Source organism: Tachypleus tridentatus, chromosome 10, assembly GCF_004210375.1.
Source record: "Tachypleus tridentatus isolate NWPU-2018 chromosome 10, ASM421037v1, whole genome shotgun sequence".
Taxonomy (NCBI): Eukaryota; Metazoa; Arthropoda; class Merostomata; order Xiphosura; family Limulidae; genus Tachypleus; species Tachypleus tridentatus.
The window spans coordinates 26,053,068-26,077,370 of NC_134834.1; the positions used below are offsets into that span (position 1 = coordinate 26,053,068).

Genomic DNA, 24,303 nt, shown 5'->3' on the forward strand with positions numbered 1-24,303 from the left:
TTTTAATGTTAATAACCTTAGGAAATAAACGGATTTGGCACCTGTTTATATTAACAAGATGTCGATTCACTGTGAGCAATACGTGAATTGAAAGTTTACACACCATTTACAACAAAATGTGAAACTCTTAAGGTACATAATTCAAATCGCACTTGGCATATGACAGTGAATTATGGAGAATGATGGTTACCCTCACGGAAAAAGTTTTGAAAAACATAGAAGTCAAAATAAACAATTTACAAAATACTTAATGCGATAAGATACAATGAAATTATTGACAATTTTTATCACAAATATTATACCTTTAATTAGACATGTCATTGAAAACTTGCAGAAATAAGGAAACACCCCAACAAAAAAGCATAATATTAAAATCAGTTTATTAATACAAAAGGGACAAAAAGTGGAGTGAAAATACATGTATTTGGAATAAATAATCGTAATAAAAAACACTAAAATACTAATGTATGAAGTCAAATTTGACACAGGAGAACAATTTTAATTAGATGAAATTGGAAAAAAACTGAATACAAGATCATAAAACACTTTATTTGAAGCAATAGTTCACCGACATTTTTGTCCACAGACAACTTAGGCGGGGCAAAGGATCCCGTGAACCACCTCCTGGTCTTACTCCACTTGTTTTGTTTATTTATCATAATCGAAACAATGACGTTGCGCGTCAATGACTTGCATTTTGGATCAGTCCGCTGATCATCTGAAGAAAACCTTGCGCCACCAGTGGGCTGTACACAACACTTTGAGAATCACTGCTCTCATTAAAGGACAATCCTGTGTTTTTAACAGTTTAAATAAACCAAATATCTTACGTTGGAAAACCACATCCAAATTATACAAAGTCAATCATATAAAGAGAGCAAACATTGTAGAAGATACACTGATAATAAAATGAAAACTTTCTTTGATCAAATATCACAGAAATTTTCTCTTTCCCTCTAGTTACAAACCAAATAATCTTACACCGCATTTTAATTATTATTTTATTTTTTGTGGTAATTCTTTCCACTTTGGTTAAATACTTACAATTTAAGAGACGCACTGCTGAGAAAAACCATTAAACTTTGCACTTGTTGTTAACCGTAGATGACCGGCTCTTATGGGCCGAAACTTTGCAATTTAATTACTTAAAAATTACTTCCGCATTGTAAAGGTGATCAAGATATAAATGTTAAGATTATGTTAGATGGTTTAACACTTAAGCTGTAAGCCTATATGTATTTAGTATAATGAATTTTTCATTATCAGTTATCTTATGAACGGGCCCATTACCCTGTGAATCTTTATGGTACAATTAGAAATTTCATCATTTTTTTAAATTAAAACTCTTCAACATAAACTTTATCATTATTTTAGAATTACTTAACATATTTGTAGATCTAATTCCAATTTATAAACGTAACTCAATTCTTACTGTTGTTATTTAGATTATTTAAAATTATGTATATAAAAAGCTAAACTATGCTATATCTGCATTTTCTTGTTCTTTTCCTACTTAAAAAAAATAGTTGCTGCTATTTGTTCTGAAAAAAATGGCATTCACTGCTCAGATGATACGTCCAAAGGAAAAGACTTCCAGCGTAAGTAACTCTCAGTAAAATTATATTCCACTTACTAAGTTTCCTGAAACAAATTGGAATTTTTACATAAAATTAATAATATTTGACTTTGATAAAACTGTTTTTTTAAATAAGGTCATTATTATTTTTTAACTTTTGATATTGTTTTTAAATGTTATTGTAATTTGAACAATTTATTCAAATATATTGTTTATGCGTGCACTTTCACTGTCGCTCTATTTCAGAATACTTCATATTCTAAGATGTGCAATTTTTCTATTCAGTACTCACTATCGATACTACATATGAATTATACAGAGGTTAATCACTCTGTATTAATACGACTCTTCTAGCCTGACTTGTGTTATTATCAATTATAAGATTCGTATATCTAGTCAATTTGAGTTTTAATTCTGCGTACCACATTGGATCAAATATAAATACACTTCAAATTAAAAGAAAATACAATATTGAAGAAAAACATTTTGATTAATATGGAAATGTTTTATCATGGATATAATCAAAAACTACAGTGCATGTATTTATTTTAGTGAATGTTTAAGCACATATCTCCGATAAAAAATCATTAACAAATATGAAACTATCTATATGTCTTCTCTAGTGGAATGCTACATTTCCCAAAGAACAAGTAACTGAAGTTCAATCAAACCTTTTCATAAAGAAACTGCTTGCAATTTCTGTCTCAAACATCATGTATCTTAGAGCAATTCTTCCTGAAAAAGAATTTGGAAACAGAATACTAGAAGGTATTTTATTTTTCAGCTAATTTCATTCTTGTAATTTTTGAAGAAGCAGTGCAGTTATTTAATTTAGGATAATATATATATATCAAAGGATAGATTATATTCTGTTATTATCTATGGGATAAGACTTATCTTCAGTCGTTTATTTGGCATATTTATATGTGTCACACAGTTAATGTGAGAAAAATACTTAGTTGAAAATAATTTTTAAACAATTTACTATCTTCATACATTGATACGTGCATTATAAAGGATACATCATGGTGCGTAAGCATATAATGCATTTTCTACCCCTTAGTTAACATTGCCCTTTTTGAATTTTCAGCTAATTTTATTAAATCAGTTGTAGCTATATAGATATATTACACAATAAAGTAGTGATAAGGCCTTACTGCATCCTGCAGCTTTGACTGTTTATCATTTGAATAAAGTCAGCTTTACTGTGTAGAAATTTCTTCAAAGTATTTTTCTTTCTGTTAAAGTCAGTTGTAATTTGAGAGAGTCAGACCTCTGCCCCGCAATACATTTATTGGAAAATCCCATATTATCCTGCGGTTTCTATCCAGTTAGTCTATGGGAAACCAGTGAATCTAAAATTAACATTATTGGAGATTTTTCCACGTCTATTAAAATTTATCAGAACTAAAAAAAATTACATTTTCGAAAATTCAATTAAATGAGTCCACTGCGAAGTTTGAATTTGGTAGACTGTACATATTTTTGGTAGGTTATAATTACATTTTATGTAGATTCTATATTGTATTTTCAAACCATAGACTCAAAGTTGATTTAGCTTATTAAAAATTGAAAATAATGAAACCTGAAATGAACTTTAATATAGCTGAAGACGTTATTCACATAAAATTAAGGATAAAGGTATTTCAGTCTCTAGTGAAAAGAAAATTCATAAGCTATAAATAAAATATTCTCTTGTTATTTGCTCATTGATATAAGACTTGCGGCTGAAGATTCTCAGTGAAGGCAAAGACTGCCCTGGAGCTAACCAGATCATCAAATGGATTCGTGGTTGTTTTGATGCTTTGGACAAAAAATATGTGAGGAGTGATTCTGATATGTATTTTGTTATATAACGTATTATGTTTGACTAAAATATTCTTAAATAGAAATTACATATCCAGTAAAAATGAATTTAACATTAACGCGTTCTTAAAAATAATTTAAGGTTCCTTAGATCTTGAGCAATGAATACATTTCGATGAAATAATTGAGAAAAATGTTCCAATGTTACAGTTTTTTTAACCAACTGCTTCCTCAAAGTAGTCTTTATTGAAGATTCTATATCAAAATATTTACATATATAAAGAGGGCGACCTCATTATGTAAGTAAGAAAATTAATCTTTGGTTTTCGAAGACCCACGTGAGATTCACTATGATTATTAATTTGGATACTAGCTCCATCAACATTTAAGGACAAGAATGTATTTTGTAACATACATCGTTTGATTTTAATTATGGATTCATTCAAATATACAAGTGCTCAAAATTTGAAAGTAAAAATACCTTGTTCTACAGAAGTGTACACAGCAATGTTATAATGAAATGAAAACGTTTTAATAGTGATATATCACTTTTTATGTTGTGTTTTGATGTATTAAAAATTAACTATTTTTATACGTTGCAGCTTCGACGACTGATGATTGGGGTAAGTACCGATTTCACAAGATATATTACCTAAAGTTTATATACTTATTTTTAAACGTTTGTTAATGGGAAGTTTAGTGTCTGGCCCTATGATAGAATCTACAGAACTTATAATTACGGGTAACTATCTTTCATTCTGGTGTTACTAAAAACAACTAAAATATTAATATAGTAGTTCTGTCTATTATCTGTTGTATGTCCATATAGCTACTTCACAGGATGTGGAAAAACCTTCACCCAAACTGATACGGAAGTTCCTTAGGTCCATGCGGAGGTACATACAAATTTTCAATTTTCGGGTATTTTGGGGCGATTTTGCGTTTTTACCACTACTACGCCCCCCTCTAGATGAATCTTCAGCAAATTTTGCACGAAGGTTTGTTACGTTTAGTGAGGAGGTTCGTGCAATTTTGCGCTTTCACATTTTGCGTTCTACATTTTTTGGGTGTTTTTTTTTCATTTTATCACAATTACATATAAGAGAAGCAACTTTTCCTATAATAACGTTTCATTAATCATGAATTTACATAACTTTCGTTCATGGGACAGCGAGTCCACCTAGTACCACAGAAGTTTAAAATTATTGTTGTAATCTAAACATAGCAAACTATGTACATATTAGTGTTACACACAGTTATTATGTGGATTATGTTTTAGTTTAAACGTTTTATTAACAAATAACAAAACAGAAACGTTATGAAAGTTTCTCTATTTATAATTTGAGCTATTCGATAGAGAATAACAAATAATGCTTTGTATTTCGCAAGTGTAAATGTAAGTGCAAAATTTAAGTGTAATACTATTATTATTATTTGTAAACTACGTGCTATAATTAAGATAACAGCAATGGTAAGTGACTTTTGTGGTCTTCAGAGTATTAAATATTTTTGTATGCACAAGTCATTCTGTGTGATATTATGGAATCTCTTGGGGCATAGAAAGATAAACAGTTTAGAGATTGTTTGTTTTGAATTTCGCGCAAAGCTACTCGAGGGCTATCTGCGCTAGCCGTCCCTAATTTAGCAGTGTAAGACTAGAGAGAAAGCAGCTAGTCATCACCACTCACCGCCAACTCTTGGGCTACTCTTTTACCAACAGAATAGTGGGATTGACCGTAACATTATAACCCCCCACGGCTGAAAGGGCGAGCATGTCTTGTGCGACGGGGATTCGAACCCGCAATAAATACGAAGAAACGGTTCACCTAAATAAATACACACCACTAAAACATTTCAGGGATTTGAACCCGCCACCCTCATATTCATTTAGAGATGAACAGAGGGAAATTGGACCAGTGTTTTGACATTGTAAAAGGAAATGGTAGTTCTAAAGAACGTCACTAGGTTTTGTTACGTGATTCCTGAGAAAAAACCAAAATGTGTGGAAAAGAATGTCAAATTATAAAAAAAATACTGTCTCATTCTTTATACTACATAGTTTGCTTTTTATATTATTATTATGAACTATTTTTTACTTTATAGTTTCACTTTAATACCAGTAATTAACTAAATGCTTGAATATGTAAAACTAATAATTTTGTGTATAACGGTTGATCTATTTATACCTACAGTACCACTCTTATATAATATGCTATTAGAAAGTTCACCTACTTTTATGTTTGTCAGAATGTTTGTGTACTGTCATTTTGCGAGTACAAATGCAATTATTTTATATTCTGTATTTGTTGGGCAATAGCTAGAGTTGTATCTAACTGACAGTTCTCGGATGGTTATGCTATTAAGATCATATGATATATATTTTTGTTTTCATAGTACATGTATTTAGTATATATTCACCATAATGAAATAAAAAGAAAGAAATAAGTCTGGTCACTTTCAATATTTTCAATTATTGAAACTGTCTTCATATTATTCAAAAGAAAGCGAACAAAGATTTGCCAATTAAAATAAAATATTAATTATTTCGTTTTCGGTAGTGTGTTTGATTAAAAATGAAAGAATTCATTCATCACTTATCAACATGTCCCATCAGCTGAAATAAAATGACTGATAAAGTTTCTATATCGTAATGGAAATACTTAGGAGTGAAGAGAGGGTTGTAGATCTCGTACATTTTACAAACACAAAAAAGATGCAACTGTGTGAAATATGTTATGTGTAGCCTTAAGTCGTTATTAATATAATGTCATATTACACTTTTAATTAATATTGTGTATAGCCAACAACACTGCTGTTGTATCTTCCCTGGCTAACTGCTGAACAGTATATTCTTTGTTTTGAAAAATGCATATTTCTGTAGAATTAAAATGAATGTTACATTTAATTATGATCCATAAGTCCAATTATAACAGCAGTTTACATTGCAGGTTTACACTGATCCCCAAAAGCCTGATGTAAGTAAATATTTAAACTGTGTTATATACTTTTAAACGTGGTTTTTATCTAATTCTATGGTTTTTGGGGAGTTAACAGTATCTAAACACAATCATAAGACAGACATATTTATTGTAAAAGTAACAACCAAACTTGAATATCTTCTTTTAGAAACCGTAAAAACATATGTAGTATTATATTTAGCTGCTTTTAAACCTTTTCATTAAGAAAGTATTAATACTTACAAAACAACAACTTTATTTTCACTTTATAGTGTTTCAGAATTTCGTCTCCATAAAAAAAATAGATCTAAGTATCTTGAACCAACTTCAGTTTTTGTTTAATTAAATAAGAAAACAACTGTAATTCTAACATTAACTTAATTTTAACATCATGTCCTGGAAGTTCTGTTTTTATGTATTTTACAGGATGTCATTGAAGCCTACACTTTCAAGTTTGGTTATAGTAAAAATGACACATCTATGACATGGTATGAAGTGAGTTATTCTGATTACTATATTTTTAGTTAGTTTGTAGTTAACCACAAGGCTACACAAATTGGCTTATCCGTGCTCTATCCACCACAGGTATCGAAATCTGGTTTATAGCGTCGTACGTTCATAGATGTACCATCCCCCGCTGAGACAGCGGTAAAACTTCGGATTTACAACGCTAAAAGCAGAGGTTCAATTCTTCTCGGTGGACACAGCAGATAGCCCGATGTGGCCTTGCTGTAAAAAAATACAATACCTGTAAATATGCCGTTGTGTCACTTATATATTGTTAGATAAAATGGACAAGTCGTAATTTAATATTAAAATTTTGTAAAATGTATATATTGTGTACGATAAGCGATCACACATTTTGTATCACTGGTTTTGTTTTACGTATAAACTTCCAGAAGCCAATGACATAATTTACCTGTCTGGATATAATTTTGTATCATAACTGAATGCGGGCGAAGGCAAAAATTATTAATATTTTCAGCGCATATCTTACAGTTTGACACGCAACGTTGTTGGGGTAGAGCGTTTCGTTTTTATCATGGAAGCATGATAAGAAAATCTTACATTTATTTGAAACAATTTCGGCACCCAAGCTTTACAAAATCTTTATACGATAACTGATAATATACGATTGTAGTGTGTATTTATCAATTGACTATTGAAAACATTTCAGGACGATGATACGTAATCATTAATTGTTCCGAATCTTTTATTCGAAAGTAATAATAACCGAAACACAGAGATCAGAATTTTTTTCAAAATAGAATATTTCTTAAGATTTACACATGTTGAACGTAACATGCTTACAATTCGAAAATGGTTGGCCACGACTTTTACAAACGGCACCACTAAATTTCAAATTTCTGACTGAAAGGTATAACATTGAAATAAAAGATTAGGTTTGCCTGTTTTGAATTTCGTGCAAAGCTACACAAGGACTATCTGTGCTAGACGTCCCTAATTTAGCAGTGTAAAACTAGAAGGAAGGCAGCTAGTCTAGTCATCACCACCCACCAGTAACTCTTCGGCTACTCTTTTACCAACGAGTAGCGGGATTGACCATTACGTTATAAATCCACCACGGATGAAAGGGGAGCATTTTGATGTGACGAGGATTCGAATCTGCAATCCTCAGATTACGAGTCGAGCGTTCATAACCACTTAACCATACCGAGCTCAGAAAATTAGGAAAAAATGGCTATGTAAATTATCACAAGCTTTTCAGTTATTTAGAACTCGTAAATATCGAAAATATGCATAACAACACAATGCTTACCAAATATCTGGTTATTGATTATAACACACAAGACTTTTTAGCTGTAATCAAGTTTCAAGCAATATCCGACTAATCAAAAACACCTTAGATGTGAAAACAGGATTGAGTGTGCAACTTAGATAAAGGAATGAAATAAAAACTGGTAGCCACACTTATAACATTGATAAAAATTTTACAACAGTCCGAGCTACATAAAGTGAGAAATCGCCAAGCTATAACTCCAGTTAATAATACACATCGTGTCCTGTTGATTGTTTTCACTGTACGACACACTACCGTGATCTGAAACTTCCTGGTTTTGAACAACTAGCTAGTGCAATTTCGAATTTCCTTTTCTTTTATTTTCTACCTGTCAACGAGATAACAATTTAATGCCAGGTGATTATATCGCCTGTCGACAAAACATCAAATCCACTTAATTACATAGAGACAAGTCTGGTTTACGTGTAGTTATAGTAACACTTGTAACAACGAATTTATTTAAATAAGTGTATCTAAAGTAACCAAGACCTCATCACCCTGTGTACCTGCCAACCGCAGTTATCGAAACACAATTGTTAGAATTATCACTGGGTTTAAAGGATGTAAGTTGGATTGGTCCATAAACAAACCCAACTCAAATATGAGAGAAAAGATGTGTTACACTCGAATAGGCTGATTTTCTTACAACTATAGAACAGTTAGAAAAAACAGCTCAATGTTTATACTATTACCTCTCATGAAGTCACAATGGAGAAATTTTGGCTGATGTAAAAAGTGCGTAGTTATTATCTGTGGATACACGATACATTAAAGAAGAAGGTAACTTGTTATTGGTACGATGATTGAATCTCGCTTATTTTTACTAAATAATCTAAAATTAAATGTTATTAAACTATACGTGTTTGAATAATCAAGTACTTTCGGATAAGTTGTTTTAACTTCAACTTGTATAAATCGTCCCCCAGGAGAAACAGCGATAAGTCGTTGGATTTACAACGCTAAAATCAGGGGTTCGATTCTCCTCGGTGGACATAGCAAACAATTCGTTCTGGCTTTGCTATAACAAAATACATACATACGCTTGCAGAAATCACGTGTGGTTGGAGAGAGCGAAGACGTACGCAATGGTGTTTGTGCAGTAATAAAATACATGATATAAGCATATTTGTATTAATTAAATTACAAAAATGAAAAAGCATATAATTTGTAGAGAAGAAAAATGGTTTAGATAAGTAGTTTTAAAACTAGTTTTGGACTGTTAATTCGAAATCGTTCACAAACTTTGTTTAAATAATTAATGATCACTCTAACCCACATTGTTAAGTTTTACCAGAACTAAAGCGTTTCAACCAGACACCATGAAGAGAGGGCTAAACTTAATCATTTAAGCATGTTTGTGTTCGTTTCTTGTGAACAATGATCGAGGCTTATGCAACATATTATTTTGAACAATTGAAATAAATAAACTTGTAAGTAGAGGGCATACTGTGTCAAAACTAAAAGACTGGAATAAAGACGACGCTTGACGTATTAAAATGTTGTATCTTCTTATGTTACAATACGTAAGTTTTAACGCCACACACACACAGTGGTACAGCACTACGTCTGCGAACTTACAACGCTAGAAACTAGGTTTCTATAGCTGTGGTGGGCAGAGCACAGATAACCCATTATGTGTCTTTGAACTCAACTTCAAACAAATTTGCCTTATAATTATAATATTCCACGTTTGAATCCTACTTAACCTCAGTGTTAGCATGTCAATAAGTATTTCTGCTTTTTTTAATAACATTTTTATATCAAAGGTTTATATTTTTGTAGGAAAAGGTTTACTAACCTTTGTATACTTTGTGTTTGTCTGTGAAACTAATTCTCATAAAAAAATTGAGGTACTCAACTGGGTAAAGTGGAAACAGAAAAAAATCTACATGTAAACATAAAAAATGACAAAGCACATCTCAAATAAGTCCCACTAGTAGTACCTCCTTAAGAAATAAGTTCTGGTATCAGTACAGGTTTGTTTGTTTGTTTGTAATTAAGCATTTAGCTACACTAAAATGTTTGGCTCACCCGGATTCTGGCATACCGACAAAATTTCACCCCTGTATATGTATATAATACATTTATCTAATACTTTAAAGTGTAGCTAAGCTGTTATACTGTGTATGTTAGAATTACAGTTACCATAAAAACAGGTACTGCAAGAGGTGTAGAGTGGCACTGTTATTTGAAACATTCATTGAACATGTTATTAAAGAAACCAAAAAAATATTGATTTTCAACTAATTTTTTATACAACAAAGGATAACTGATAGAGATTTTATAAATCTGACTAACTAAAGCAAATCAAATTAAAAGATGCTCCTGGAAAACTGTAAAAGATATGCATTATGTTCAGAAATGTAACAGCTATCAAACATGTGTCTAGCCTTAATGTCATAACTGTGTAAATTCTATTAATGTTAATCAAATATACTGTGCAAACTTACTCATGTAGCTTTTAACACTGTGTCTAGAATTGAGAAAGAAATGACTTTAAGGAGTCTTATAACTGTTAACAAAAAGTTAATCGAAAAATTATTCCTTTCTTACTATGAGTTTCCCCTGTTTTTGAAATCCAAAATTTTGATTCACACAAACATATATACATAAACCAACAATGAATATCGTGGTTGGCTAGATGCGTAATTGATTTTAAGGATGCCTTATGTCTAATTGGCAAGTTTTCCATAGTGGAAAAATTTATTGTGAAATATGAACAATAAAATATGTACAGTACAGTTCATAATTTCCATCAGTTTGTGTATCGTTTTTAAGATCAAAATATATTAATAAACTTTTCGTTCTCAGAATTTAAAGAATCTTAGCCACTGAGTAATAAAAACATTAAAATATATAGATTCTCAAACTTAGTGTCATAACCTCTGTTTGTGTGTGTGAAAGAAATGAAATGATCCATTAGAATTTTAAAATTAAAGTTGTGTACATGGAATATATTTGGAATATATTTGGATTTTGTTTTTCCAGCAATGGTGAAGAAATAGCAACATTATCTTCAAATAGTTCAAAATTAACACGCAAGGCAACACTTTCTTTACTACGGACTATTGTGATCTTGACTCAGGGACTTGATCCTCTTCCAGATAGTGCATATCTGACTATGAAAATACTTTACTATGATGACAGTATGTAAATATGTCATAAGAAATGATCATGTTTACATCTCTGTGATTTGATTTAATCATGTAATCTATTATCTAATTAAAGTCATTTAAACAAAGTGATTAATTGAAATTTATGCTTCTAATTATTACTGTTTTAATTATTCTGACAGTTGGTAACTCAAAACTGCAGTTAAATCGATTACCATAAAAATAGTTTGCTAATCAAATTTGGACTTTCTGATAATTACTGTTCTTCATTTTTTCAACAGACAATTAATCAAAATTGTGATTAAATATCTGCCATGAAAATAATTAACTAATCGAAATTAGAGTACTTGATTGTTACTATTTTTTATTATTTCAACTATTTACCAGTGATTGAAATATTCGCTGTTATGTCTGTTTTGTTAAGGACACAATGCTAATTATATCATCAATTTTTTATGTTATTCAGAATAATAATATACAAACTATTTTGTAGGATTTCAACTGTTATAAAATATGTAACAGTCATATTAACCTGTTGATACAGTATTGGTTAATGAATAAAAACTGTATGGAAATTCAAAATTTCTGCAAACATTTTTTATATTTACCGTGTTTATTAATATTTTTGTTTCTAACTGCAAAATATTTCTATCTTGCCTTTTTAGCACCTCAATTTTTTAATTGCTGAATTCTAGACCAGTAGATCTAAACATACTCAGTGATAATATGTGTGTGTGTGTGATGTTTTGTTTTTTTTACTTCAGTTACTCCACCAGATTATCAACCTCCTGGATTTATGGATTGTAATACAGACTGTTTTTTCTTTAAGAGTGTGCCCATTTGTGTGAAAGTTGGAGATGTTACAACACCATTTCATACGTAAGTAACTTAAAGTTGTAAGATATGTTTTATTATAACTTTCAACATTTTAGTTTTAAATGTTGAATTATATTGCATTGTATTAAATATATGAGTGATTGTTCATTCTTGTTACGATTATGTTTGGTATGGACACATTAAGAATATTTTAATGAAGTAGAAAGTTCAAACAAGGGTAAAATTACACATGTAAAAGTGATTAACAAAGTTCTAAATATATATAAAATGTTAAATTTATTTATTTACACATGAAAACGTGAACGTAATGTTACATATGTGCCATCCTTTATCTACTTTTACACAAAATTACAGCTACAATCTCTAAAGTTTTAAATATAACATGCAGTAGATGGAAATTTCATATTATCTTGGGTTGTTATAAACACCCAGAAGTACGTATTGAAGGCCGTGTTAATGAACAATTTTCTACTGAATGATAGGATGCCAAGCAAAGCATACAGTGTCAGATGAATGGCCATAGTCATGTAAAAGGAAAACAAGTCATGCTTAGAAATATATATCTAAATATTTAATATCATACTGTACATAACCAGAATTATTCTTTTTTTCACATTTGTGTTACGAATAGACTGTTATATATATTTTCATCTAATTGGGTTACTTCTATAGATAATTGAGTCTGGAAAGCTTGCAATTATAAAAGAGTGTGGTCAGTGTAATTAATCATGGAATATATGCTGTTGAAATTCTACTATACACCAGAACTAAATTCCAATTAAAAGAAAGAAAATAAGTGTTGAACTTTCCTTAATTAAACTTAAATAATTTATCAAATTTACAAGAAGTATGATCATGAAATAGCAATAACATTGATGGCAGTAATATGTATTGTAAAACAATTAGACAATAAACTTCAGTCTCTTTCATGATGCTTGCAGTAACAGTTTTAACACTGATGTAGATCTCTCTATACTTAAGTAATTAAGTAGTTTTGACCTAATATAACATAACAATATTTAGGAACAACAAGGGGCCTATACTTGTCCATTTTGGCTGTTCCATCCTATAAACTAAATTTAAACAATCAAAGAAATAAAATTACAAAAATAAATTCAATTACAATTTTAAGATCCAGCTCTTATCATTCATATAGTTATCAAGCTTTCTCATAAACTCACTTAAATTTACTGCCTCAACAATGTCGAAGGGCAACCCATTCCAGAGGCCAACTATCTTATTAAAAAAATAAAACTCTCTTAACTGAAGATGATTCTTACTTTGGAAACATTTATGTTTGGGTCAACTGCTTCTGTTGTTTTTGCCATGAAGCATGAAAAGAGATGATACATCGACATTATCAGTTCTCTTTACAATCTTAAATACCTCAGTGAGATCCCCTCTAAAAATTTCAGAAATCTTAATCTCTCCTCATATAATAATCCCTCCACCCATGGCACCATTCTACTCTGAAACCTTTTCAACAGTTCAAGGTCCTTCTTAAGACAAGGAATCCAAGATTGAACACAATACTTTAAATATAATAATCCCTCCATCCATGGCACCATTCTACTCTGAACCCTTTTCAACAGTTCAAGGTCCTTCTTAAGACAAGGAATCCAAGATTGAACACAGTACTTTAAATGTGGCCTAACGAGTGACTTATACAATGAAATTGTAACGTCTTTAAACTTGTATTTAATATTTCTGTAGACACAACCTAAAATCCTATTTGCCCTACTACTAGTAACAACACACAGCTTGGATGGCTTTACAGACCATTATCAACCAAAGATCCCTTCCTTTCACTGTTAAGGTTATTCCCATCCATCTTGCATATATTATAATTAGAATCCACTTGTCATTTATTTATCCAATTTGTTAAATTATTTTTAAAATTTTCTACATCTGATCAGTGTCTCCAAGTAACTGAGCTGTTCATCTAGCATATCTTAAAAGTTATTTTTTCATATTGATCTTGTAGTTACAAATTAAATTGAGATATTTGTGGTTTAAATTTTAGATTTGACTATACAGCATTTGAAACCAACTTTATTTCACTAGATTTCATTTGAAAGTATCAGCGCTGATGGCATCCTACACCTAAGTCTGTTACAAGCATGCTTAAGAGTAATTTTTATTGTATGCATTTTTTTTGTCAGATTGGAACTACGAATTAAAACAGACAGAAAAAAGTTTGAAGAACCAGAAAGCCATACTGTAGAAAAGGAAATATTGCAAGCTTGCAATGTGAGCATTGAAAAACCTGACTATGAATCTGGGACTTTACTAAGTATTGCTTAATTAATAGTGTTTAAAACGTAGTAGCATTAAGGTAAAATAAAATTGTACATATTTTATATAAACGTTAATGAAGTAGGTAAATTATTTTGTAAATAATTCATTTAAGAATAGTCAGAAGAAAAACTGCATTGACTATGGGTATGACAATTCATTTACTGCTTTACTTTATTCATAATTTTAATATTTTGTAAACTTAGCAAAATGAATTTATAATATAAAAATAAAATATAACACAGATGTAGAATACAAATATTTACTTGCAAATAAGAAATCATATAGATTTTATAAAATAGAAATTTTATAAACACTTGGTACTTGCTTTATATAGAGTGGAATAGAGCTAATTCTGAAAGCAATTTAAACAATTTATTTATCTAATTATGGTGTAATACATTATGAGGTAAAAATGTAGACTATAAAGATAACTGTTTGATTTTTCAGATAAGTTATGATTTCTTTAATATCATTATAACATGTTTGATGTGATTCTTACTGAACTAATAAGGGCTTCTGTAATAGTACTAATTGAGTGGTGTTATAACTAAGTAGATATGATTTATGAAGACAAATAATATTTTAAATATTCTATATTCTTTAAGTTAATTTTTTTAATGAAAAACAATTAATTTATTCAATGACTTTGAATTTGGATTATCAAATCATTTGTCTTTTATAACCAATATGCTATGTAAAGGTCATTTATTTATTATTATTTATAAATTAGTTAGTTAGTATATTTTGTAGCTGGGTGATGCTTTAGTCATTTCATTTTTAGACATTTCTGAATGACTTATTATAATAAAAGTAACTTAGTGCATCATATATCTTTGTATGAAAGTTTAAGATTCTGCACATACATGAAATTTCATCTCAGAAAGTAGTTTTACTCCATTAACCATTTTGCATGTCTAGAATTATTATAATTACAACAACTTTTCATGTACCTTGTGCTACAATAGTTATGTTCCAAAGCAAAACTTAGCTTACTCAAGAAAAATTTTCACATCTTAATTGTTTACTTATCAGTCAAGTCATTATTTCAGTAAGTGTAAATTTCAGCTAATTCTGTCATCAACAATGATAATTTGCGTATAAACATTTCAGTATTGTTCTTAGTAATAATGTTTTCCATTGGGTCTTTTTTGTTTGCTAATATTATCAAATAATATATCATCAGTTGGGTACCACTGGTGCATTAGAAGATTCTTCAGCTATTACTAGTTTACAAGAAGGTGGAAAGCCACAAGAAGATATACCACAGTGTAATACTGTACCATTTAAGAGTCCAACAAAACCAGGTAAGAAGTTAACAGAATAAATAAAATTCATCACACTTATTATTAAAATTATTACTTTTATCTTTCATTGTAAGATTTACTGACAATAATTTAATGAAGATTATTAGCAGACAAGTAAACAGTTCCTCTTATGAAAAGAATGAAAAATATTTTAATGTGTTTCAAATTGTTAAATAATAGCTACAAATAGTTTATATACAATTAAGTAAAATCAGTGTAAAAAATTGCAAAATACTGATTCATTGAATTAACATGCTATTATGTTAAGAAGTGTGTTAAATATCTATATCTATGAATGCTCTCTACATGAAGACAGGTAATTGTATTTGACAAAATAAGAGTATTTTTAACTTTGTGTCCATTAAAAATATTTTATGGAAAGAATAATTGTTAAAAAGTAATTAATTCATTGAAGACAGAAAGTCTATTGTTTAATATTTTTGTTAATAGTTTTTGCGTTTACTTTCTAACATATTGTAAATGTTATTGTAATTAAATTAATTGTTGGACTACCTAAACAAATATTGTTAGTTTAAACTCATGATATGCTTTGCAAACCATAATTTTTTTGTAGTCAGAATGAATAACATGCTTGTCAAAAGTAAGGTTCATATAAAAAGAATTGAACTTTTGCTGTTAGAAGTGTGAATTAATGAACTGAGATAATTCAATTTCAGAGAAAAAAAAACAATAAAAAGGAATTTATTTTTGAAAACAAAGAAAATAAAGCATTTTCCAGAAGTGTTACACATGCAAATCTTTAAGTTAACATATATTTATTGTATTCATTACTAGCTGTAAAACCCATCTTTTGTTAGGATGTTACGTAAAATTGTGATTAATGAAAAGCTATCGTAGGATATGAAAATCTGTTTTCCTTATATGTAGTTTTAAAAAATGCAAAAAACACCAATTAGAACTGCAAAATACAAATTGTATGCCACAAATTTATATGTATCTTCTCATGGACCCAATGAACTTCCATACAAAATTTTGTTAAGATCCATCTGCAGGAGGTGAGGTAGTGGTTAAAAAAAGTGCAAATATTCTCATAAAAACTGCAAAATACAAAACTGAAAATTTGCATATATCTCCACATGGACCTAATGAACCTTCATATCACTTCTGGTGAAAATCCATTCACACCTTGAAAACTAGTTACATGGACATATAACAGACAAGAGGTGGTGCTAGAATATAATTATATAGATTATAGAAAACTTACAAGCATTTAATTCATGTTGCTTGAGTTATGTAAAAAGTGGAAAAAATCATGTTATACTTTTAGCTAGATTAAATAATTAGTAAATTATATGTTATGTTATGACATCACTAGTAACTGAAAACTGATCCTGGAATTAGACTTGTTTACAAAATCACCACCTTCCGCTAGTACAGCAGTATGTCTATGGATTTACAAAGCTAAAATCAGGGGTTTGATTCCCCTCGGTGGGCTCAGCAGATAGCCCTATGTGGCTTTGCTATAAGAAAACACACATACAAAATCATATGTAGCAGGATAGGCATATATGTAAACACTTTAGGTACCAAATTTATAAATGTACAAAAATATGTAACAAATTTCGATTTGAATTGTATTCGTCTTTAATTTTTCATAAATTTTTGTACCTTCACTGTCACACACATTGCTTGATATTTCGTTTTCTAAAAACTGTATTTCTTGTATCTTTAAATGAAGAAGAAAGTCAGGATGCCATGTGCAGTATTATGAACACTAAAGAACAGTTAATAAGTTGCTCCTGCTGTTTACAAAAGGTAGGATTCGTGCATAACTTTATACAAAAAAGCTAGGCTAAAGTTACTATATCTTTATCACTTCATTATGCTTATTGTCGTTTGTCAACATATTATCTACATATATACCTTATCATTAAAAGTAAATTGTATTTAGGTCTAACTTTAGTGTAGTCCATATGAAGCTTTTGTTCAGTTATAAATTGTTGTTTCTTTTCACTGTGTCTGCATGTAGCTTATGATAAAAACATACTAGAACTCAACTTACCAACTTTATAATGATGATGACTATTAAAACTGTATTCTGCAAATTATTATTTTCTGAAATGCCATTGTCTCTTTATCTGTGGAAATTGACTATCATGGAATGAAACAGATTTGAGAAGATAAATCTTTGATTGTTTGTATTAAACACTTATTATCTGTAATTATTATTTTGGCACATCAATTTAGGTAACTATTGTAAACCTGGAAAAACAAAGTAAATAATGTGTTTGAACATTGCAATGGGTCTGAAAACACAAGGAACATTCTTCACTTGTAATTGCTCAGTAAAACTAATTCAAGCATGCTCATTCCAGGTTGATCCTATAATGCTTACTTGTGCAGAATGTAATTCCTTGCAGCACGGAATGTGCTATGGAATAATGAAAAAGGAAGAGATACCATCTTGGCATGTATGTGAAGAATGTGCAAGTGAGAAGAAGGAAAGACACCAGTTAACTGACTATTACCTGTCGAGTCTGCCTGTGGTTGAGAAACAGGTTGAAGAGCTTATTATATCATTGTAATAAATGTGACAGACAAGAGAACTAGAAAATATTATCCCTATTATGATGTAGATAAAATTAAAAACACAACTACAAAACGGGAAATAAAACATTTAACATTATTGACGACTGTGTTCATGAAATTATTAAAGTCATTTGAAATATCAGTAGATTTAGCATCATATGTAACTTAATCATTTATTTAGGTTAATTAATAATTCTGTTTTTGGCTAAATTACTGATGACTAAATTATAAAATTGAAATGGAATTTGTGTTGAATAATTTTTGAAGGAAATATTGTTTTTTGTGTATTTCATAATTACGTAATGTAACAGTTGTTTCTTTGATGAATGAAGCAAATTTGAGTTACCTACGTTTCATTTAGTTTCTTAAACTAAAACTTTTAGTACAAATAATAAGAAACATTTATAGAGCTGGCTTATAATAGTTGTAAGCTAACAGAATATAACATATCTTGCATGGAGTAGTGTGTATAACTGAAATATTACCTTTATATTAATATATTAAATCCAGTATTTAAAAACACATCTCATCTTACAGGCATTATGTATCTGGCGGCGTACTTTGGTCTTGTGTAGTAAGCTGACCAATGTTGAGGCTGGTTATCTAAGGGAGCAACTGGATATTGATAAAAACGTTGTTGCTTGTATCCTTAAAAGACTGGAAAAAGAAGGTTATATTGCTTCTAGCAAACGCCAGTGAGTGTTACTAATTTTCATTTGTAGGGTTGAAGATATTTATATCAGTACCTGTATGTATAAGTATGTGTGTGTGTGTTGTCACATTATAATTGGAGTAAAATTTCAGTGGTAATATTAAAATACTGTTGTTAACAAAATTGGGAAATTAGAAGCTATTAGACAAAACAAATTGAATTTGTTGTAATAACATAGTCACTTCTTATCATACTTCCAGATTTTAATGTTTAAATGGTGAAATATATGAGAATGGATTCAATCAGACAAGTGCAGCTTCAGATAAATATTTTATTTGGAAGAATAAGTGTTCATTATAAAATAAAAATGCAAAATCCGGTTCACATATGAGATAGGAACATGTTAGGTGTACACAACTGTTTCAATTTAAGTTTAATGTGTTATGATTTAGATTTAATTTCTATAACATGAGTGTTGTATTTAGCTATTTTTAGAAGTGAAAGTATATTGCAGATTTTTGTATGTAACTGTTTACAAATCATGCCTTGTGTTGCTCAATAGTTATGAATTGATGATTGTTATACTTCTGCTTCATGTTGGTAGAACCTTCTGTGTTTTTCTTGTTTTAACTGTGTATTATTGCATCACTATATATATCATAGTGTGTGGAACATTCTAGATTTCTGTTGGGATATAAATATGCACGAAAAATTTAGTTTGATAGATAGCTCTAGAGTGTGTGATTGAGAGTTTAGGTAGAGTATAATGTGGTATTTTTTAAAATGAAATTATCAAAGATTGTATTGTAATAACAGAGTATAGAAGAATAATCTGTCTTCTCAGTTATGTTCTTAAGTAATTAAACCTAACTATATAGACTTTGACAAAAAGGAGGCATTTATTTAAAGCTCTGGATACAACTGTGATAACAAATTGTTATAGTAGTGATTTTTAAGTGAGAGTACTACAGGCTATTGTAATAAGAGAGGAGAAATAGTAATTCATCTTGTCAAATTTTGTTCCAAAATAACTAAACCAGCTTCTGTGGACTTTGATGATATGAAGAAACAATTATTTAAAGCTCTGGATACAACTGTGATAACCAACAACGTAACAATCATTTATATATATATATATATATGTTTGGCTTGTTGTAATGTATTATTTTAAAACCACTGTTTGTTTATTATTGCCAACAAGTCACAGATACCTACTATAAAAAATATGGTCTATACACAAAACTGACAGAGCATAAAATGAAATTTCTTTAGAAGACCAAAATCTATCAACAAGTAGATGTAAGTAAGGTTGCATTGTTTATATTTTACCAGACTCTTCAGATATAAATTTGCATACAAGTCTGCAACCTTCTAGAAGGTTGAGAAAAAATTCAGAACAATCAACAAAATGAATACAATGTCAAGGTTAAGATTTGGGCCTGCCTTTTATATTGAAGTACATTTAAAGATGCTCAACCATCTATGGTAAAAATAAATTTAATATGTATATTAAAATGATGAAATATAAAAAGTTGTTTATATATATATATATTTATTCTAGTCACAGAAATAGAAAGACTGTGAAAAAGAAACTTATTATATCTGAAGCTTTTCCAAAATATTTGAGACCAACCAAGCAGCCTTTAGATATGGAGGACCCTGAATCTGAAATATCCAATGTGCAAGACAAAAGTAATTGTCAGGTAATAATTGGTAAATACACAGTACCTGAAGAGAATACATAAAGTGTTGAAATTAGTGTCTATATAAGTTATGTATTGATCTATTAGTACAGATCTAAACTCTGTTGTAATTGTCACGTGTTTTAATTGCACTGTTGCTTGTTAGTTAGCACAAAGGGCTCTCTGTGCTCTGCTTACCATGAGTATGAAACCCAGTTTTTAGCAGTATAAGCCTGCAGACATACTGCTGTGCTACTGGGGACTTTTAATTACTCTAGTTATATAAAACGTTTTTCCAGTGCAAAAAATAATTCACATTTAATTATCATTCAGAGCATATAAATATGGTCTGGAAACAATGCTGCCTATTTGAATTGAGCCATAAAAGAAATCACTAAAAATATACATTTGTAATGTTTCTAACTTGTCAAGCTTGTTGAAGTAAAATTAATACAAGGACAATATGATAATTAGATGATATTTTCTATTATGTTGTTATGACTTTGATGTATTGTTAGGCAGAATTAAAATGTATCATAATTGAATAAGATTATTTGAATAAGCAGAATAGATAAAACCGTGGAAATCTGTTTATGGAATAACACTGTAAGAAATAAACTACATTAACTTAAAAAAAGTTAGATATATCAAGTGTGTGTAGTAATTCTTATAAGATAGGGCACATTCAAAAGAAGTGCAAATCCATCACCAACAAGTAACACCAGCTACTTACAAAGATGGTGCTAGGAAGAAATGAAAAAAAGAGTGATTGTTCCCATAAATGCTACTGACAGAAGAAACAGAATGGACACAGCTCACCAAACCACCATGAGAAGGAAATGTTATTTTTTCAATTATACAGTGCACAGCTGATGGTCAGCTCAAGTTAGTAAATGGATAAACAGTGCTAGTCATGGTCAGAACATGTTACAAATACTGAGATCTTCCAATAACTCACAACATGCCAATAGACAAAGGCTATGTTGGATATAAGAAAGTTAAATTTCTGAGAGACAAAGAGTACAGTAGTGCAGCAGTGAGAGCCAGTTTAGTATCTGGTGATCAGATTATAGGCGAAGTATACCTATATATATTAATTTATGGGACAATGAGAATGTTTTCCATAACAAAATAAAAGTGACTACTCTGTGTTATGTAAGAGGTGTTGAAGCCATGCATATGAGGGCACCAATATATGACTTGGTGATTGGAAGTATACCAGGCTGTAGAAATTTGGAGGATATAGAGAGAAGGAAAATTGATGAGGGATCTGCAATCTCCACAAGAAATCAAGGGAAAAATAGCAAGCAAAACATCAAGCCTCTTTAAGTTTCTAGAAGTCACATTCTGAATGTAAGTCTACAGGAGCTGTGGAAAGCACAGAAGAAGGACCCATCATTGCAGAAACTTTAGGACTGTGCTCAATAAAACCTTTATCACAAGACAAAGGGGTGAGAACTTACAAAGTAGGAAGCCAAAAAGGAGTACTGTGACATACCTGTCAAAGTAGTTCTACAGGTTGAAGTTAAACCCATTAAAGTAAAGCTGACACATTGTTTTTATCAAGAAGGCTAAGGGTTGATATTTTAAGGTTGGACAGAAGGTCTCAGTTCTGCCTCCTACATCCAACAACCAATTAACCCTGCAGTGGATAGGAACTTTTGAAGTTCAGAAAGTTCTCAGCAGAATGGACTAAAGGTGAAAGTGAATGGGAAGACCAAGATATACCATGCTAATCTGATAAATAGGTATTTGAAAGGGAAGAAGACATAACAGATGTAACTATCAAAATAATGATAAATGTTGCAGGTATAACTCTCATTGATGTAGAACATGAAGACAGTGACCTTGTTACAGTAGATCTAAGCCTACTAGACCTAATATAACTGCATGGAGATGAGACATACAAAGTGAAGAACTGACTGGCAAGCAGAAGAAAAATGTACAAGATATACTGTGCCAGTATACATATTACACAAAGAAGAGCTAAAGGAACATAAAATCAAGACAAATACCAGGGATCATTTCAAGGTGAAGTTCTACCAAATGCCTTATGTAAAGAGAAATTGGCAAGAGAACTACAGCTGTTGTGCAGATTACATGAGGAGACTTTGTGTATAACTGAAAAAGTCTTTGTATATGGTATAAAAATATTGTGAATATTTTTTTTGAAGAGGGATTTATTATTAAATGTACAATACTGTTTACTTTAAAAGCTATTATTTAGTTTTCCCAACAAGAGTATTAAAAGTTAATTATTTTAAAAGCTAGAGTTGTTGCAAGTTTTGTTGAATTACTCTGTATGAGTCACACATTGTGTATGCAGTTTAATTGTTGGACTTGGATTTTGTAATGATGTTGATGTTATCTTACATGAAACTTCTACGTTTTTTCATTGTGTGTAATATTGTGGTCACTAGAGGGCTAGATTTTTCTGTCGTGTGTTATAAGTACACGAAAATACAAAGATAATTTTAACAAAGCAAGTTAAGTGGAGATAATTAGACCAATCTAGATGGAGCGATTGGCAGTTTAGCCATGGTGGGTGATTTTTAAAGAAGTTGAGTCAAAAAAAAATTTTAAGCTAGTGACAGTGAAGTTATACTATATGATTGTTAGTTTAACAAATTTTAGAGTGTATTTTACAGTTTAGCAGGTAAAATGATAATAATTTGTCATGTGAAAAGTTGTTCTAAAGTAACTGAACTCCCCTGTGTGGACTTTGATGAAAAGAAGACATTTATTTAGAATATTGAACACAGCTGCATGTGATAACCCACAAGATAACACAAGTTGATTTACTGCAGAATACATAGTAAGAAACAGAATATAGAAAAATAATTTATCTTGTCAGCTGGATTTTAAAATAACTGAACTAACCTGTGGGACTTTTGACAAGAAAATAAATTTACTTAGAACATTAAATACCACTGTGAATATCCTATAGTGAAAAGATTTTTGTAGATACATTTGACTTGTTTGGAAAACATCATTTTAAAACAAGTGGATTGTGTGTTGTCTACTTGTTGTTCGCATTTACTGCCAACAAATCACAGTTACCTACTGTAAAAGAATCCAGCCCATACATACGTAGAAACCTAACAGATGTATTTTGAGATTGTCATTGTGATTACAATGAAACTCAAGTTAGGGAAGGTGCAAATGATCTGTAGATTGGAAGTGTTGATATTGAAGAGATTCAGTTTCTACAGGTAAAGAATCATTAAGAACAAGAGAAGTTTCACACTTGATATATTCACTAGTAAGAATAGTATAATTAGGTTTACTTGTTTGTTTGTGATTAAGCACAAAACAAGGCTACACAATGGCCTATCTGTGCTTTGCTCACCACAGGTATCGAAACCCAATTTTTAGCATTGTAAGTCTACAGACATACGTCTGTACCACTGGGGGGGCATATAATCAAGAACAATGGGAAACTGGCATACACACAATTAGGTTATTCAGCAAAATATACCATTGTACTTGACTCTAGCCATCATTCCATTGCTCTTATTGTATGGAATTGTCATAAAAGAATAATCCATGTAGAAGTGAAGGAAACTCTCACAGATTTTAAAGATGATTTTGTATTATTTATAGCAGTCATTTTGTAAGAAATCTGTTGTTCAAAAGTGTGGTCTCTATAAAAGATAAGAAAGAGAGATTCTACCAATATCCATCTTTACCTAAATTTAATGTTAAGAAGGTGCCATTATCTACTTAC

The 24,303-nt window shown here is 30.3% G+C and overlaps 1 protein-coding gene across 1 annotated transcript in view; it reads left to right on the forward strand.

The window, feature by feature from the left end:
- The first annotated feature begins 1,550 nt into the window (after window positions 1–1,550).
- Window positions 1,551–24,303, forward strand: part of LOC143228316 (uncharacterized) — a 29,959-nt gene continuing 7,206 nt past the window's right edge. Inside the window, exons 1-13 of the mRNA XM_076459587.1 lie at window positions 1,551–1,598; window positions 2,200–2,344; window positions 3,296–3,396; window positions 3,985–4,005; window positions 6,766–6,827; window positions 11,129–11,286; window positions 12,018–12,132; window positions 14,253–14,340; window positions 15,572–15,692; window positions 17,392–17,468; window positions 18,029–18,211; window positions 18,780–18,937; window positions 20,456–20,597. Of these exons, the coding sequence (XP_076315702.1) occupies window positions 1,551–1,598; window positions 2,200–2,344; window positions 3,296–3,396; window positions 3,985–4,005; window positions 6,766–6,827; window positions 11,129–11,286; window positions 12,018–12,132; window positions 14,253–14,340; window positions 15,572–15,692; window positions 17,392–17,468; window positions 18,029–18,211; window positions 18,780–18,937; window positions 20,456–20,597 (1,419 nt within the window). The remainder of the gene's footprint in view (window positions 1,599–2,199; window positions 2,345–3,295; window positions 3,397–3,984; window positions 4,006–6,765; window positions 6,828–11,128; window positions 11,287–12,017; window positions 12,133–14,252; window positions 14,341–15,571; window positions 15,693–17,391; window positions 17,469–18,028; window positions 18,212–18,779; window positions 18,938–20,455; window positions 20,598–24,303) is intronic.